Source organism: Phoxinus phoxinus (assembly GCF_949152265.1).
Source record: "Phoxinus phoxinus genome assembly, chromosome: 5".
Classification (NCBI taxonomy): Eukaryota; Metazoa; Chordata; class Actinopteri; order Cypriniformes; family Leuciscidae; genus Phoxinus; species Phoxinus phoxinus.
This window is the reverse complement of record NC_136880.1, coordinates 32,301,244-32,317,151: the sequence shown is the minus strand read 5'-3', so window position 1 is coordinate 32,317,151 and position 15,908 is coordinate 32,301,244. Positions and strand designations below refer to the sequence as shown.

Genomic DNA, 15,908 nt, shown 5'->3' with positions numbered 1-15,908 from the left:
AGAACACATGCGTGGAGGCTATTCGGAGATAAAGGACATGCCCCTTATTAGTTTGAACGTCATGCCTTAATGGGATTTCTGCGGGTGCACTTTGCAGGCATTTCCGACACCAGCGTGTCCAGCAGGTATTGATTTAATGACTAGACAGCATTGGAAGGACTCCAGTACAGGAAATGGAGGTGTGTTTTGGTTCTGAAAGGTAAAAGAGCCTCTATATTAATGGAAAAAAGATCTGAAAGGCAAATTCAGAACAAAGTAAATAGTAAGCTGATTTCTTTAGTCAATTTAAAAAGGCTAGATGCTCTAAATGAAGACTTGTAACACAAGAACATAAAACACTTTGTCTTACAATTTGCCATACGCAGACCTCAACATCAGACACGGGTACACGAAATACGACATGGGTGAATAGCTGATAATTTTGAGGAGATGAATAAATGGTTCCTGACAAGACAACATAAAACAGAAGAAAACAAATAGCTAAATGTGACCGCACAACCATGCAGGAACAATTGTGTAAATAGAAATGACAAACAGTTAAACAATGAATATTGTTTATTCATGCCCCAGTGCATGCTTGTTTTTATTTTTTTATTACTTAAAATATTGTTTTTATTTTCTTGAAATTTTTGGTCACACACACTTTAGCTTAGGGTCCAATTCTCACTATTAACTACGAGTTTTGCCTCAGTAAACTTCTACTGTTCATTAATAGTTGTTAAGTTTAGGTATAGGGTAGGCAGTAATATTTGCTTTATAAGTACTAATAACTAGAATATCTAAAAGAAACAAAAAACATTTTGCATGGTGAATGGGACTGCACCACAAATCTCCCCCTCCCCCCCCCCCCCCTCAATATAGGCCTTTTAAAGCCTAAAACTGTATTCATGTAACTCATGAAATGAGTTGGTTCCTTAATTTTTTTAACACAATTTGAATACAAAAGCTGCATTATTTGTGTTCCTGAAGGTAAATAAATAGCAATGAACTAAAATACTACAAGTAGGCCTAAATATTTGTACTCAAATAAATTTTAGTTTTTATTTCACAGTCTATAGATTATTTGGTCCCACTTTATATTAAGTGGCTTTAAGTACTATGTACTTACATCGAAAAATAAGTACAATGTACTTATTGTGTTCATGTTGTATTGTAAAACACTTTTGCTGCTATTGAGATGTGATACGGGTAAGGTTAGGGTAGGTATAGGTATAAGGGTGGGTTAAGTTGTAAGGGAAGGGTCAACTGTGTTATTACAAATGTAATTACATAAATGAATTACAGCTGTAATTAAATGCTGGTATTTTTAAAATAGAAGTACAATGTAAAAACATGTATGTACACAATAAGTCCATTGTATCAAATTGTTCATTTCAATGTAAGTACATAGTACTTGAAGCCACTTAATATAAAGTGGGACCGATTAGGTCATGGTGTACATGCAAAAAAACATTAAACATGTGACTTCCTGACCCACCCACTACATGTGAAATCAGACATGAGAGGCTTGAATTACTCCAAATGTAATGAAGACCATCATAGGTGATGTGAATCAAATGCTAATCCATTTCCCGGGAGTGGATGTATTCACTGACTACATCGTCAACCTAAATAACGTCACAACATTTTACCCCGCATGAAATACAGGAATGGAGACACCGAATAATCATTAGTCACTGATGTGTGTGACTTGATTAGACAGGTGAAGGACAACTCAGAGTGTGTAAACACTGTCATGGCAAATGCCTTTTCTCTCTTTGCAAAAATGTCTCAGTCACGAAGTTCCAGATGCCAAAAGTAAGACTTTATTGCAGCAAACAACAAAGCCGAGACGCCAGCTGACCATCTGACAATACACTCATAGCCCATAACTCTAATTTTTATACTGTTTTTGACCAACGATCTTATCTGTGTTTGCCACTTCTTTTTTTATCTTCAAACAATCTGCCCAAAAACATACGGTTGAGTACTTTCCAACTCTTTTAATTAGCGCATCTACCATTTTATCAAACCTTTTAGCTTCTCCCTAACAGTGGCACGGCCTGTTTATCTTATGTCGAAGGCCAAAGAAGGATTTATTATGCAGGTGAAAGTTCAGGGTGAGACCTACAGTGTCATTGTGCAGGCTTTGTTACCCATCTTGAAGGCCAAAAGAAGAGCTTACCAGCATTATGCAGGTGCAGAGTCATGGCAAGTTCAGCTAAAGGGAGACATACCGTGTAAATCACAGCCTGAAACCATTCATATATTCTGCAAATATATCCAGAATGTCTAATAAAAATATATAACACGCATATGTTATAGTGGTACTCAGTCAAAATGTAATGCTGTCCAGACAATACACATATATATACACACATCTTTTTTTAGTGATAGAGATAGAGAGAGATATGAAACAGGATGTCATTTCATGACAGTTCTCACACATATGGCCAACGGCTGTGCTAATGATCAGGTATAAAGTCTTCCGCAATTCTGTGAAAAGAGGATTAAGTCCTCTGGACAATTAGCACATCCTCTGACGGCACACCATGGAGTTGTTATCCATTGCAATTTGGTTTGATGACTTTTAGGGTACACATGCCTGTCCCATTTAGTGACATTGTTGGCATTGCGGGCAGTTGGGAGATTTGCAGACACATGATAGTCTCATTTAACTACAAGACACCCAACTTTGGATCATCTAATTGCAGGAGTGTGCGTGTACCAGAGGTGTTTTAATACTGGTCTGGCTGAGTATTAAATGGGTTAAATGGATTAATGCTGATTTGACCATGACAAAAGACAGCTAAAAGAAAAAGAAAAAAAACACCACAAGGAAACAGTGTTTACTGTGTATGATTTTTTTTATTAAGGATAACTGCAGGACAGAAAAACTCAAAATCTGATCTGAATGTGTTATGACTAAATTTTATAAATCAATTCACAATCAATCAGTTAAATTATGTATGCAATGCATGCCTACAACCCCGATTCCAGAAAAGTTGGGACGTTTTCTAAAATGTAATTACAAAAAAGTGTGATTTGTTAAATCTCTTTAAACTTTATTTAACTGACAAAAGTACAAAGAAAAAATGTCCAATGTTTTCACTGGCCAAATTAATTGTGTTTTGTATAATTTTTTATTTATTTTGATGGCTGCATAACACTCTACACTCTTATAACATAACACTCACTTTTTTTAAACAGTCCACAACTAACGGTTAACTAATGGTTATAGGTGAAAACTTTTCTTTGTACTTTTGTCAGTTTTACAAAAATGTCCCTAACTTTTCTGGAATTGGGGCTGTATAAGTGGCTTAAGAGATTAATATCTGGATTTCATATGACTAATTCAAAACAAAAGCTTTCAGCGCTGCTAAAACCCATGATGATAAAGGTATTAGCATAATTTTCTTAGCGTAAATAATCTTATTGGCAGCTATCTGAAATCTGTTATTATTTTTGGATATCTATCCATTAACTTCTGAAGGATTCCACTGCTGCTTCAATATCTAATGAGTGATTATAAGGTATTAATCAATATTTTCCTTTTAAATATCAAATGAGTAGAATGACTTCTCTGGCTTATGAGATTTTACTTGGTTGTAGAAGTTACCAGTGTGTTTACTGAAATGTTCTTTTCATGTATTCTTTAATGTCTGTATTTGGCATCTGAGAGGTGACTAAACCTAAAGCCCATGCTAGAAATACAGCAATAGTGCTTTCTTATTCAGCCCGGCTTCCAAAAATTAGATATGGACTCGTTTTGTTTGAGAAAGGTATTCAACATGTGTTAAAATACTGTATATATATATCTGTTCCTCTAGCTCACCATGACGATTATAGGTCACAAGGGTCATTGGAACCTTAAAGGAGAACTCCGGTCAATTTTAACATTGAGCTCAATTTTTAGTAAATTTGGAGTGTTGTCAATACAGAGAACAACGACAAAAATCGGTGTTGCCTACACTGTGTTATCCTATTTTTAAAATTTACACCCTATTGACTTGAATGGGGCAAGTTTTAAACCTGCTTTTATCCTCTTAACATCTTTGATGTGTCATTACAAGTGCCCAGCCATGTTGAGTGATTCCTTCAGAGTGAACACGGTGAATCTGACTGCAGTAGATGTGAAAGATATGAACAAAAATTATGTTATATCAGCCAGCGCACAGACCTGTATTTAGCTCCTGTTTTCGGTCGAAGTCCAAAGTAGTCGATTGTCGAGTTCACAGGCATAGGTTTAGTTACTATGATCACGCGCGTGAACTCGACAATCGACTACTTTGGACTTCCACCGAAAACAGGAACTAAATACAGGTCTGTGCGCTGGCTGAATTAACATCATTTTTATTCATATCTTTCACATCTACTGCAGTCAGATTCACTCGTGTTCACTCTGAAGGAATCACTCACATGGCTGGGCACTTGTAATGACACATCAAAGATGTTAAGAGGATAAAAGCAGGTTTAAAACTTGCCCCATTCAAGTCAATAGGGTGCAAATTTTAAAAATAGGATAACACGGTGTAGGCAACACCGATTTTTGTCGTTGTTCTCTGTATTGACAGCACTCCAAATTTACTAAAAATTGAGCTCAATGTTAAAATTGACCGGAGTTCTCCTTTAAGTTGAGGGACCATTTCTTGGTTAAAGTCTTTACTTTATTGTGTTAGATTAAAGTGTCCTCTCATTGAGAGAAAGAACATTTTATCTGGATGTTTAAGGAAGAGTCTCAGAAGAAGCTGTGTGTCTGTGAGTATTCTTGGTTACAGGTTAAGGAACAAGTGGAATTATTGGAGATTGACTGGCTTGTTTTCTTCAACATGTTGGCGCCCACCAACCCAGATCTGCGACCTCCGACCTGGAAGGTCACGACGGGTCCGAGTGTCAGCAGCATAATCGATGGAGATATGCTTCAGTCTCTCAGTCCATGTGTGGAAATTTATGTTTATCTATTTCTTAGCCAATCAGAATCATTCAACTTGAAGCAAGGACGTATAGACCTTGGTTAAGGGTATAACTGCTGTGATCTTTGTAAGTCTTGAAGCTGACTTCTGTTCTGCTGATGAAACGGCAAACTATCTAAAATGTTCTTTTAACTTTATTAAATTGACTGCACTTCTAACTCTTTAATCATATCATAATCATTTAATCATATCTAGTCCTTTTTTATGGACAAACATTCAATAAGCATATTAGGCAAAAAAAGTAGCAGGATTACTTTGTTTAAAATGTATTTAACTCCTTAATATCAAATTTGTTAAAACTCTATGTCACTAATCTTCGGATGATCTTTACACAAGATGCCTCCTGGCTGTTTGATGATTTCTCCACCCTCAAATATGATTGGACATTTGATAGGTCATGTGATTTTGATCACATGACACCACAGCTTTGTCTACTAACCCATAGTTTCACCTCTTATAGTCTATGGTTTCACCGTCATTCATGTATTTATGGGCGACCCACAAAAACTAGACCTTAGTGTCCCACATTAGGCAGTGTCCCACGTTAGGGCATTTCACCCTAAATCCCTAACACACCTCATTCAGCAATATAGTGAATGTTAGTGTCATATGAGACATCTCACACATACTTTATTACCAATCACCTCATATATCATTAATTAATTAATTCATTATTTCATTCAATAATTTGTTCTGTTATAGCACAACAGGGCCTTGAATATATGGGCAACTTATGATATGAGTGATAAATTGTCAAATGTAAATCCAGGGCAAAACAAAAAAATTTTTAATGAAACTTTTTTTTTCTATTAAAACTGAAAAAACTTGAAACCCTAAATACAATACATTTTGCAATAGGCTATAGATTATTTTGTAATTTAGCATCCAATCATTAAAAAAACTGATTATTTTATTCTTAATAAATACTTAGGCCTATATTACAAAGATGGGTGTTCAGATATTGACGTTTTATCACATCTACTATCAGGAAAATTAAAACATTTTCAAAATGACATACTCTTGGTAATTATTAATGGTGGTTAAAATGTATTGCCTTTAGATGTTTAAGGGCAACAACTCCAACTTTGTCCCATCTTTGCTAAACTCTCCCCACTAATTTCAGAAATATCACATAAAATGTGTAGAAGTTAAATCAAAATAGTAATGCAAATGCTAAAAGAACAAGCATTTCTTTAGGGACATAAAATGTGACAAGCACAGTGTGACTGAACTGAATGGCGAAAGTAACGAAGAGAACAGTGCCCTCCTCTGGTACATTTAAAAAATGCCAGTCAGATGTGTTTGAAATAAACAGCTAAAGACCAGTGTATGCTATGCTATTTTATAACCCATTAGTAGGTGATTTAAAATTGAAGATTAATAACGATTACTGACTGTTTATATTGACATTATGTAGGATTTCATCTCACATAGCCCAGCTGTTCCGCATATCAGAGGCAGACGGGTTTGAATGTCCTGAGTTTTGAAATATAGGAGTAAAATCAATATAACAAACAAACAAATAAACAAACAAACTCAAACGTGAAATTTTTAAGAAGCTGTGTTTGCGTTTTTTTTTTTTTATTTTTTTTTTTACAGTTGATAAGTAGGCTAATGATAGCTACATCTAGTCTGAGGGAGCCATGCTTTGAGTTAGCCTAAAAACTCATTACTAAACCATTTTAATTTAGAAAAATTTTTTTTAGGCCTACAACCAATGCTGCATTTAGGGGACCCGTAAAGGAAGACAGAAAGAGGAAAATAATAAGAGAGAGAACATTTTATTCTCCTGAAACAAAGCCATACTTTCATTACTCTCCAACGCCTCTTTCTTTCAATGCAACCGTGTTCTCAGTCAGGCGCAGCTAGTCAGCATTTCAGCAGAATCGTAATCACCTGTGAGGGAGGTGGAATTATATTTTTATTAGATTCGATTGGTTGTCATAGAGTTTGTGCGCAGCGCCTGCCTAGCTGCTACGAGCCAGTCCACTGCTGCTGCTGAGACTGAGGGACAAACTTTCCCCACGTTAGTTTGCTTGGCTTGGAAAACTGTTTACAATTCTGGTCCTGGTCACGGTCTGCTGTACTACCATAAATAAGGAGGGACAAAATGTTAAACACTATTACAGAACGTTACGAAGCGTTTTTTAAGCAGAAGAACGTGGTAACGGATTTTCTATCTGTTTTAGAGAAAAAAACTGGAGTTCAGAAACAGTATATTGCATCAGGTACGTGCTGGTTTTAATCATTCGTTTGGAAGCAGCTTTAATTATTTAGTTAGGGATGGTAAACCTTACATTATGTATTCAAGCTTTGACTATCAGCTGTCAACTTTGATGGACTTCCGTGAGTTTAAAGTCATTTGTATCCATTAGGCTACCGTCGTCGAAAATTGATTTTCTTTAGAAAATTATGTTCATCCTTTTAACATGTAAGTTAACTGAAGTTACTGTGACACATATATGTCAAGCCTTTGTTGAATGTTGCAAAATAGTGCAAAGGGCGTTGGGAGTCATACTGATAACGTTAATTTAGCCTACATGGGTCTGCTGTAGAATAAGTCCGAGTCATTTCTCCGAAGCGGTTAAAGTGCCGGTTCTGGAAACACACACACACACACACACGGTTCCAGACATCATGGCATTGGCATGGTATTCTCAGTACAATTAAAGCCTTTGTCACATAACGTTAATGTTGTTTATTACCGTTGTTTATTAATGTTTTATTTATTATAATGGACAGTTTTTGACTCGCTTGAACCGATTCAGTTTCGTTAAATATACTAGTAGGCTACAATGCTGTGGTTCAGACCGGATTTGAGAATCGGTTGAACCAATTAATTAAAGACATTCGAATCAAGAGAATGATTAATTATCAAACAGTGTGTGTGTGTGTGTGTGTGTGTGTGTGTGTGTGTGTGTGTGTGTGTGTGTGTGTGTGTGTGTGTGTACAATTGGATATCTTTGTGTGGCCCGGTTTTTGTGTACACTTACCTTCAAATGTCGTTGTGAGGCCCGGTGTTTGTGTACACTTACGAGTAGCCTACAAATGTTTTTTTGTGAGGCTGCAGCTTCATAATATTGTTTTTTTTGTGTACACTTACGAGTAGCCTACACATTTTTTTTTGTGAGGCTGCAGCTTCATAATATTGTTTTTTTGTGTGTACACTTACGAGTAGCCTACAAATAGCCTATCTTTGAGGCCCGGTTTGAGTTTTAGACCTGCGGAGCTAGGACAAAGAAAGTAAAGTGTGGACATTTTGACCGGTCCTCACTTTCTGAGACCCCTTAAAGGCCTGTTTGAGGGTCAAGACTTGGTTTAAGGTTATAAGTAGGTTAAGGGTAGCCAGGTTTAGGTAGGGTTCGGGTTATGCACTGTTATAGGTTTAGGGTAAGGAGCTAGAAATTGCATTGTGTCAATGAATGTCCTCACAAAGATAGGTGTGTGTGTGTGTGGCAAGAACAGATGCTGCACCCACAGCTTTCCCCCGAGGGTTATCTGTTATTTCCCTGGTGCATTTACATCGGTTTATCAGTTACTTCTCTTTGTTTTTACCGCATGCGAAACATCAAGCAGATGATCTGTAAAGTGCCATTATCAGATGCGTTAATGGGTCCAGTGGTTCAAAATGCATTGACTGGTTACCCGAAATGTCATGTGTGATGTGGCTTTCTTGTAAGACATCCCTGGGTCTAATTTCTTCTTCCATTAGCCACTCCTTAGGGTTATTTTTAAACAAGTCTTCAAGTGTCACTGCTGAATTGCAGTGGCTAGACTACATAGCCCGATTGGGGACAAAATCTCTTACATTCACATATCCTCATGAGAACCAGATTTTGTTTGATCTTACATTACATTGGAGCATAAGAAACAAATTGAGGTTTTTGTTGTTGTTGTTGAAAAATGTAGGCTATTCATATTTTATGCCACAACATCTGTGGAGGACACCAGGGATAATTTATTAAGAAAATAAAATGGCATGATCACGTATAGGCAAAAAAGGTTTTGTTTTTTCTATTTACTAATACATTTTTAGGTTTCAAGCTATTTTTAACCAAACTTTGTATAAAGATGATTCTCAACTGTTTTTAAAGCTAAAGCTAGCCTATATTAAAGCTTTTTATGCAATATGTGGGTAAAATGATAATCAATGGGTAGTCCCATTGTATCTAATTTGCATATTAATGTTTTTTGGGCAACAGGCAATGAAAAAAACGTAATAATGGGAGTAATAAATTAGCAAAATTATGTATTGATAGGCTATACAATTTGTTTCCCTATTCACTTTTAAGTCCTGGTGTCCTCTACAGAGGATTTGTATGAAATTTTTACCCTGTTTCAAACAATTTGAAGATTAGTCAGATTTAGATTAGTCATTTAAATGATTACTATTTGATTACTATACATAAAAATGTCCTATTTCCATAAGAGTGCTAAATGTGTTCATTCAGTCAATGTAGAGGTAGTTGTCCTGGTGAAACCTCCTAACATTTGTCATCTCCGAAAAGCCCTGAATATGTCTCTACAGGACATTCAGACCTAGGCTAATACTGTGACATGTATGGTCTGAGATATTCGCTAAAATATAATGTCCTCTACAGAGGAAACAAGTCTATGCTTGGGTCTCAGGAGGATATAAACAATGTGTTTGAGCAGCCTTTGTTTGTTCTTCTTCTATCCTGTTAGGTGTCAACAATAAGACCAAATGCAAAGTCATCAGTGCTCCCAAATGGCGTGCTTCATTTGAATAATGGCAGTGATCACGTGTCTCTGTTTGTTCTGCAGGTGCCGTGTCTATTGTGGGACTCTATTTGATATTTGGATATGGTGCCTCTCTCCTCTGCAACTTGATTGGTTTCGTTTACCCAGCGTATGTCTCGTAAGTATACATGACATCAAATTTCACAAATGTAGTATGCTTATTGCTGAAGATTTTTCACACACACACACACACACACACACACACACACACACACACACACACACACACACACACACACACACACACACACACACACACACACACACACACACACACACACACACGTTTCCACAGCACAATAATGAGAGCAACCCACACTGAATTGTCCTGTTTTCATTCTGTTCCTCATGCAGCATCAAAGCCATCGAGAGTAACAATAAAGATGACGACACCAAATGGCTGACATACTGGGTGGTTTATGGACTCTTTAGCGTGGCTGAATTTTTCTCTGATATCTTCCTCTTTTGGTTTCCCTTTTACTATGCTGGGAAGGTATGGTGTTTCAGTCTCAACATATATTTAATTTATGCTTTGATTTGTATTTGCTTGTTGAAAATCTGTTTTAGAAACCATCCACCTTGATGTATGTTAGGTCGCTGTATGAGAACTGTAAATGTATTGGTATGTAGGTCATGCTGAGAGGTTTTGCATAGTGTATATTTAGCATGCCTGACTACTATCTGCCAACTTGACCAACAGCCTCATTTAAATTTTGATCCTCGTTCTAAATTTGACTGAGTGCTATATAGGCAATTTATACAAATGAATAGCAGCTGACTAAGTTGAACTGAGGTCTTGCATGATATGGATTACTTTTTCCATATTTAATGAGATGTTCACTATGGCATGAACTGTCTAATGAATGTGGATGTGGTGAGATGGTATAACACTTTATAAGAGTACTAGTAAGGTTTCATTTGTTAACATTAGGTATCTGCATGAGTTAACATTTAACTAACAATCAACAATACTTCTACAGCATTTACTTATCTTAGTTGATGTTAATCTCAGCATTTACTAATACATTTTAAGGTCAAAAGTTGTATCTGTTAATATTTATTGCACTATGAACTAAAATGAAAACAGACATTTTTATTAACTAACGTTTTTTAATTAATAAATATTTTAATTGTTAGTTCGTTTTAGTTAATGCATAAAGTAATGTTAACAAATGATACCTTCGTGTAGAGTGTTGTTACAGGTTAGATGTTAAATCAATGTATTGATTAGTTTGATGAGGTTGCTGAGTTTTATGTCAAGTGTAAATGAATTTATGTTGATGTAAACCACAAGGAATGTTCAGTTATTACTTTAAAACTCAATTTTGAATTCTGTTTTCTTTAACCTGATGTTCAAATGCTACCACATTTTAGAGCATTGTCGTTTGGGGTTGGTAAGATTGAATGGTAGATCAATACAGTAAAAATAGTGATGTGAAATATTACATAATTGTTTTCTATTTTAATATATTTTTTTAATTGTAATTTATTCCTGTGACGGCAAAGCTGAATTTTCAGCATCAGTCTCTGGAGAGTTTTCATGCTCCAGTCTTCAGTGTCCTTCAGAAATCATTCTAATATACTGATTTGGTGCTCAAGTAACATTGCTTTTATTAATGTTATAAAACGGTTTAAAAGAACAGCACTTGAAATAGAAATCTTTCTGAACATTTTAAATGTCTTTACTGTCACAGCTGTTGAATTGAATGCATACTTGAGGAATAAAGTATTAATTTCTTTATGAAGAAAAATAAAAGAATTGCATTTTTCATATTTCAGTGCCTGTTTCTGCTGTGGTGCATGGCTCCGTTCTCATGGAATGGCTCTCAGATCATATACACACGTGTGGTGAGACCTTTCTTCCTCAAGCATGAAGCAGCATTTGACAACGTTGTCAGCGATTTGAGTGGCAAGGCCAAGAGTGCGGCAGAGAGCGTGGCAAAGGAAGGTAAACAATAACTCTCAGTCCTCAGAAATCCATATTCAGTCTGTCATTAAATTAGTGCTTGTGTCTTATGTAATTCGTTGACTTTTGCATTGGTGTAAGCTAATCAATATTTGGGCATTGTCAGCAATCTGTATGGTCCAATTTTAGGTTTGTTTTCCTCTGCCTTTTCCCAACAGGCTTGACATTGCTGAACAGTGATAAGAATAAATGATTTGAAGGTGGGGATATGAAGAATCGTTTTACCAGGAGCCCTGTGTTTACATTCGTTTAATTTATTTAATCACTAAAACCCACTGAAATATTCATCTTTACTGCATCTGAGCCAGGCAGCGCAATCATCCCAAGATGGCCCTTAAAAATTCTGACATTTCTCAAATGGTCCACAGACGTTCTTGGGATACTATTTTGTGTTCATCCTATACATTATTTTAGCACTTTGACCAATGAAAGAAAATGTTTAAGTCACTGTCTTTTAATAAATAAAACTGGAAAGAGCTATGCCTAAATATAAACCATGTTCTCCAAATTTATATTAGTAGTCTTCATTTGTTTTCACCAAATATTACTTAAAGTTGAACTTTAGGTTGCTTCTTTTTTTGTCTCAGGAAAAGTTAAATAGGCTTGTCTTCACAATTTTGTCTTTTTCAGTGTATTAGTTTCAAGCATGACCGACATATGTTTTGATATATGATGGTGTATTTGCTATGTTGTCTAGCTCTGGGGATCACGTGGATAACTAAATTAGTCAAATTCCATGCATCATATCTCCCTTTCTGTAAGATCAAGGTCAGTGTATGTATGTGCTTCTATGTTGATGCTGAGGTGCTGGTATTTTAAATTGTGACCTTGAACTTCAGATTTTTGAAGTTGTGGCCTGTAGGGTCAGCTTTGTGTAGGAGTCTAGGTGGCCCACTTATGGCTTCAGTGATGTAAGTAGTTGAGTGTTTATCTCACCCTGGGACCCCTACTTTCTGCACTGTCTGGGTAGTTTGACGGCTCATTGGCTGCGTCTGAATTCATATACTCTCTTGAGTAGGAACTTATTTTGAATAAGTAATTACTTTTTGACTGCTAAAAAAGTATGTTCTATATATATATATAGTATTAACGTATTTGGATTCGCCATGTTCCTCTTATCATGTGACCTACCAGCATCAGTTGCGTCACTCATTCACAAATCCTCTCCAGTGGCCTCGTGGGACAGTATGTTCATCGTATACTATGCACACTTCAGAATCTCGTCAGAAGAAGTAGGTCATCCGGGTATTTTTTGCCTACTCTTATTGTGAATTTGGACAAACTACTTTTGTGACATACTGTTTTTTGGCTACTCTATAGTAGGGAAGTATGCGATTTTGGATGCAGCCCCGGTTTGCTTCATCATGCAGATTGAGGGAGGAAAAATCCAAGATGATGTCATGAGAGTTTGAGATGGGAGTTTCCAGGGTTGATTTTTGTAGATTGCTGCTAGAGTAATTCATACTTTTAGTATTGTGGGTTTGAGGTCAGAAAATGAGACCTAAAAAATGAACTCCATAAACAAGTATGGCAGCTTGGAGATACAGTATCTCCAGCTTTACCCTTGCCAAGAATAACTCTGTTTTAGTAGTGCAATATTAAAGAGTTATAGGGTATTAAAGCGTTATACATGGGGATTAGGAAACACGGTATAATATTTCCTATGGGCTATTAAGATGTTATGCAACAAAGCTGTTATATTAATCGTTTTTTTCCACAGTGGACAGAGAAATATGAAGCCATTTTACACCCTTTCAGTATGCTGAACTTGAGAAGACTAATTATACCTCCTCAAGCTGCAAGTATCAGTGAACGAAAACAGGCCATTGCTTCATGAGTCATTCTTTATAACAGGAGATATTGGAAGTAGTAATCAAAAAGATAATTTGTACGTACTTTTGCTCCTTTTACTGCATCCAGCACTGCCAGGGCTGTAAATTATTGTCAATGTCAATAATTAATTTTGTCATTTGTGAAGCCTTAATTGTCTACAATCTTGAAATAATTTAAATAACTTAAGGATCTGATTAAATGAAACCACAAATAAGCTTTGGTGTTGATGTCTGTATTGTTAAAGTGTAATTTGAGTGGTTATTTTGGTCATTTGAAATGTTCTAATTAAGTCTGTGCACCCTTCCCTTTAAAATCAATAGTAACATTTGCAGTGCTTGAAATACTGTACTTTCATACTGCTCATGCTACATAAGAAAGTACATATATAGTATATGTGATAACCAAATTACATAAGATTAAATATTTAGCTTGAGAAAACTAGCTGGGATATTATTATATCTTATGAGTCTGGTTTAATATTTTTTAAGAAATAGAATGCTCAAGCATGCAGATCTTAATATTTCCTTGGTAGCACTAATGAAAACAAGATATCTACATGTACACACATTTAAAAGCCTATCTATTTATATACATGTAATATTGAATAAAATAAAATGCAAATAATATGTACACCTTTATATTAACGGTGCAAGTGTAGAGTGTGCAAATGCAGAGTTCATGAATCTGCCATAACAGAATGTGTGCAATGTTGTTTAATTGGGCATGACACCGAGTAGCCTATGTGTAATATTTGTTCAGGGAAGGCAGTTGTAGTGCAAGTGGGAATTCAAGTATACCACGGGGACTCCGAGCAAGAAGTAAACAAGGGTGTGTGAATCCCTGTCTGATTGTTTAATCTTCATGTTAAAAGCTGAACTATAGCGGAACAGCATTCTCAGGTTACCTTTGTATTGCAAGAGGACTAGGCCTATGTGAATGGTAGTTGAGACATCGGTTTTAGTGCACCTGTGAGTAAGCAAAATCTAACTATTTTCACTGATATCTGCTTCTGTATTGACCCATGATCATTCTGTTGAAGCACCGACAGTTTCTATTTAAACATAATTTTCTTTTTTTTGAAATGGCTTAAAGGGAAAATTGATAGGGACTCCAAAAAGTGTAATGGCATGTAGAGCATCTGGAGCACTGCCTGGATGCGCACTGCTGTGCAATTGGTAAATAAATTCACATAAGATTTTATGCATTTCTTCTGAAATAAATGCAAAGTGCATATATTTATTAGTATTGACTATAATGTCTACTTTCTGAATATAATCCAGCAGTTTTGTTTGACCGTGTAGTACATATTCTTACAGGAAGAGGGAGACAAACAGCACCACTGATTTAATGTGATGTCTGATGTAATCCGACAAGACAAACCAACAATTAATCAGGCACTTTAATAACATTATACTGCATTTGTAGAGAGAAACACAAATACATCAAATTATCTTTACCCATTGGATTAAAAACATCATTGAAAATAAATGTAAATGTCTCAAAGAGACAAACAGATCACTTAAATCATTCTAATCTAATTTTCAGGTTGGTTGTTGCTTAGTATTTGACATGGGTTTTTACAATTTAATTTCTTTTCATTTTCAAGGGAAAGAAATAAAAGAAGTGGAGAATATTGAATATACAGGCATTGTTATGAGGTGACTAATATCCACACGCTGTTTGCGGCCTGGCCTCCTCCTGCTTCCTGCAAGCTATTATGCACAGCCCAGCCTGTCTTTCGTGATTATATTTGGTTGTCTACCGCCTCCATCTCTCCACACAAAAAGAGTCTGCATGTTTAATGAACTCCAGTTTATATACACATTTAATGCTTAAATTCTTGACTTATAGCCTTTGTTTGATACTGCAATTGTGCTCTTTGATACCAATACAGACTTCTACACAATATATTCTGTCTGTTACTTTTATGAGAATGTGCCCTGTGAAGGGTTATTATATAAAGCTGAGATTAAGATGGCCCACCCTTCCCAGACTTTGGTTGCCAGACGAAGAAAACTGAATTGCCTCAAGGGACTCTGCACCATTATACCCGCTAAGATACAACAAAAAGATTCATAGACGCCTTTACACTTTTCTGTCTGCCTTGTTAGCCACAGGCACAGCCAAAGCACCTCCAGGCTAAGCGAGATGGTGCACAAAACACTGTAACAACGATAAAGTGCTTGAGGCACCATTTGGTGTTTCCTCAGATTGCCATGCTGCTGAACCCTCATGGAGAACCTATAGGCATGCATCTTTTAAAAGCACTTGAGAAATCCTTTGAGTACACAGTATTTGAGGCAGCTTTAAACTTTCAAAGAAACCCCATGCTTTGTCAAGTTTGTTTATTATTTTAAAGGGGTGGTATAATGTCCTTTTCACTAGATGTAAAATAA

At 36.1% G+C, this 15,908-nt stretch overlaps 1 protein-coding gene across 1 annotated transcript; it reads left to right on the top strand.

Moving 5' to 3' along the window:
• The first annotated feature begins 6,547 nt into the window (after positions 1–6,547).
• LOC306998168 (receptor expression-enhancing protein 6) lies at positions 6,548–15,416 on the top strand. The gene is made up of 5 exons (XM_079612030.1): positions 6,548–7,180; positions 9,738–9,831; positions 10,068–10,206; positions 11,493–11,661; positions 11,838–15,416. The coding sequence occupies exons 1-5, from the start codon at positions 7,063–7,065 to the stop codon at positions 11,870–11,872; spliced, it is 555 nt and encodes a 184-aa protein (XP_079468156.1). The 5' UTR covers positions 6,548–7,062; the 3' UTR covers positions 11,873–15,416.
• Positions 15,417–15,908: the final 492 nt, after the last annotated feature.

Bases quoted from the DNA above. Each gene is read 5' to 3' on its own strand.
- LOC306998168 (XM_079612030.1), top strand. From the start codon at position 7,063: ATGTTAAACACTATTACAGAACGTTACGAAGCGTTTTTTAAGCAGAAG. The intron at 7,181-9,737 runs GTACGTGCTGGT...TTTGTTCTGCAG, and splicing joins GAAACAGTATATTGCATCAG to GTGCCGTGTCTATTGTGGGA. The intron at 10,207-11,492 runs GTATGGTGTTTC...TTCATATTTCAG, and splicing joins CCTTTTACTATGCTGGGAAG to TGCCTGTTTCTGCTGTGGTG.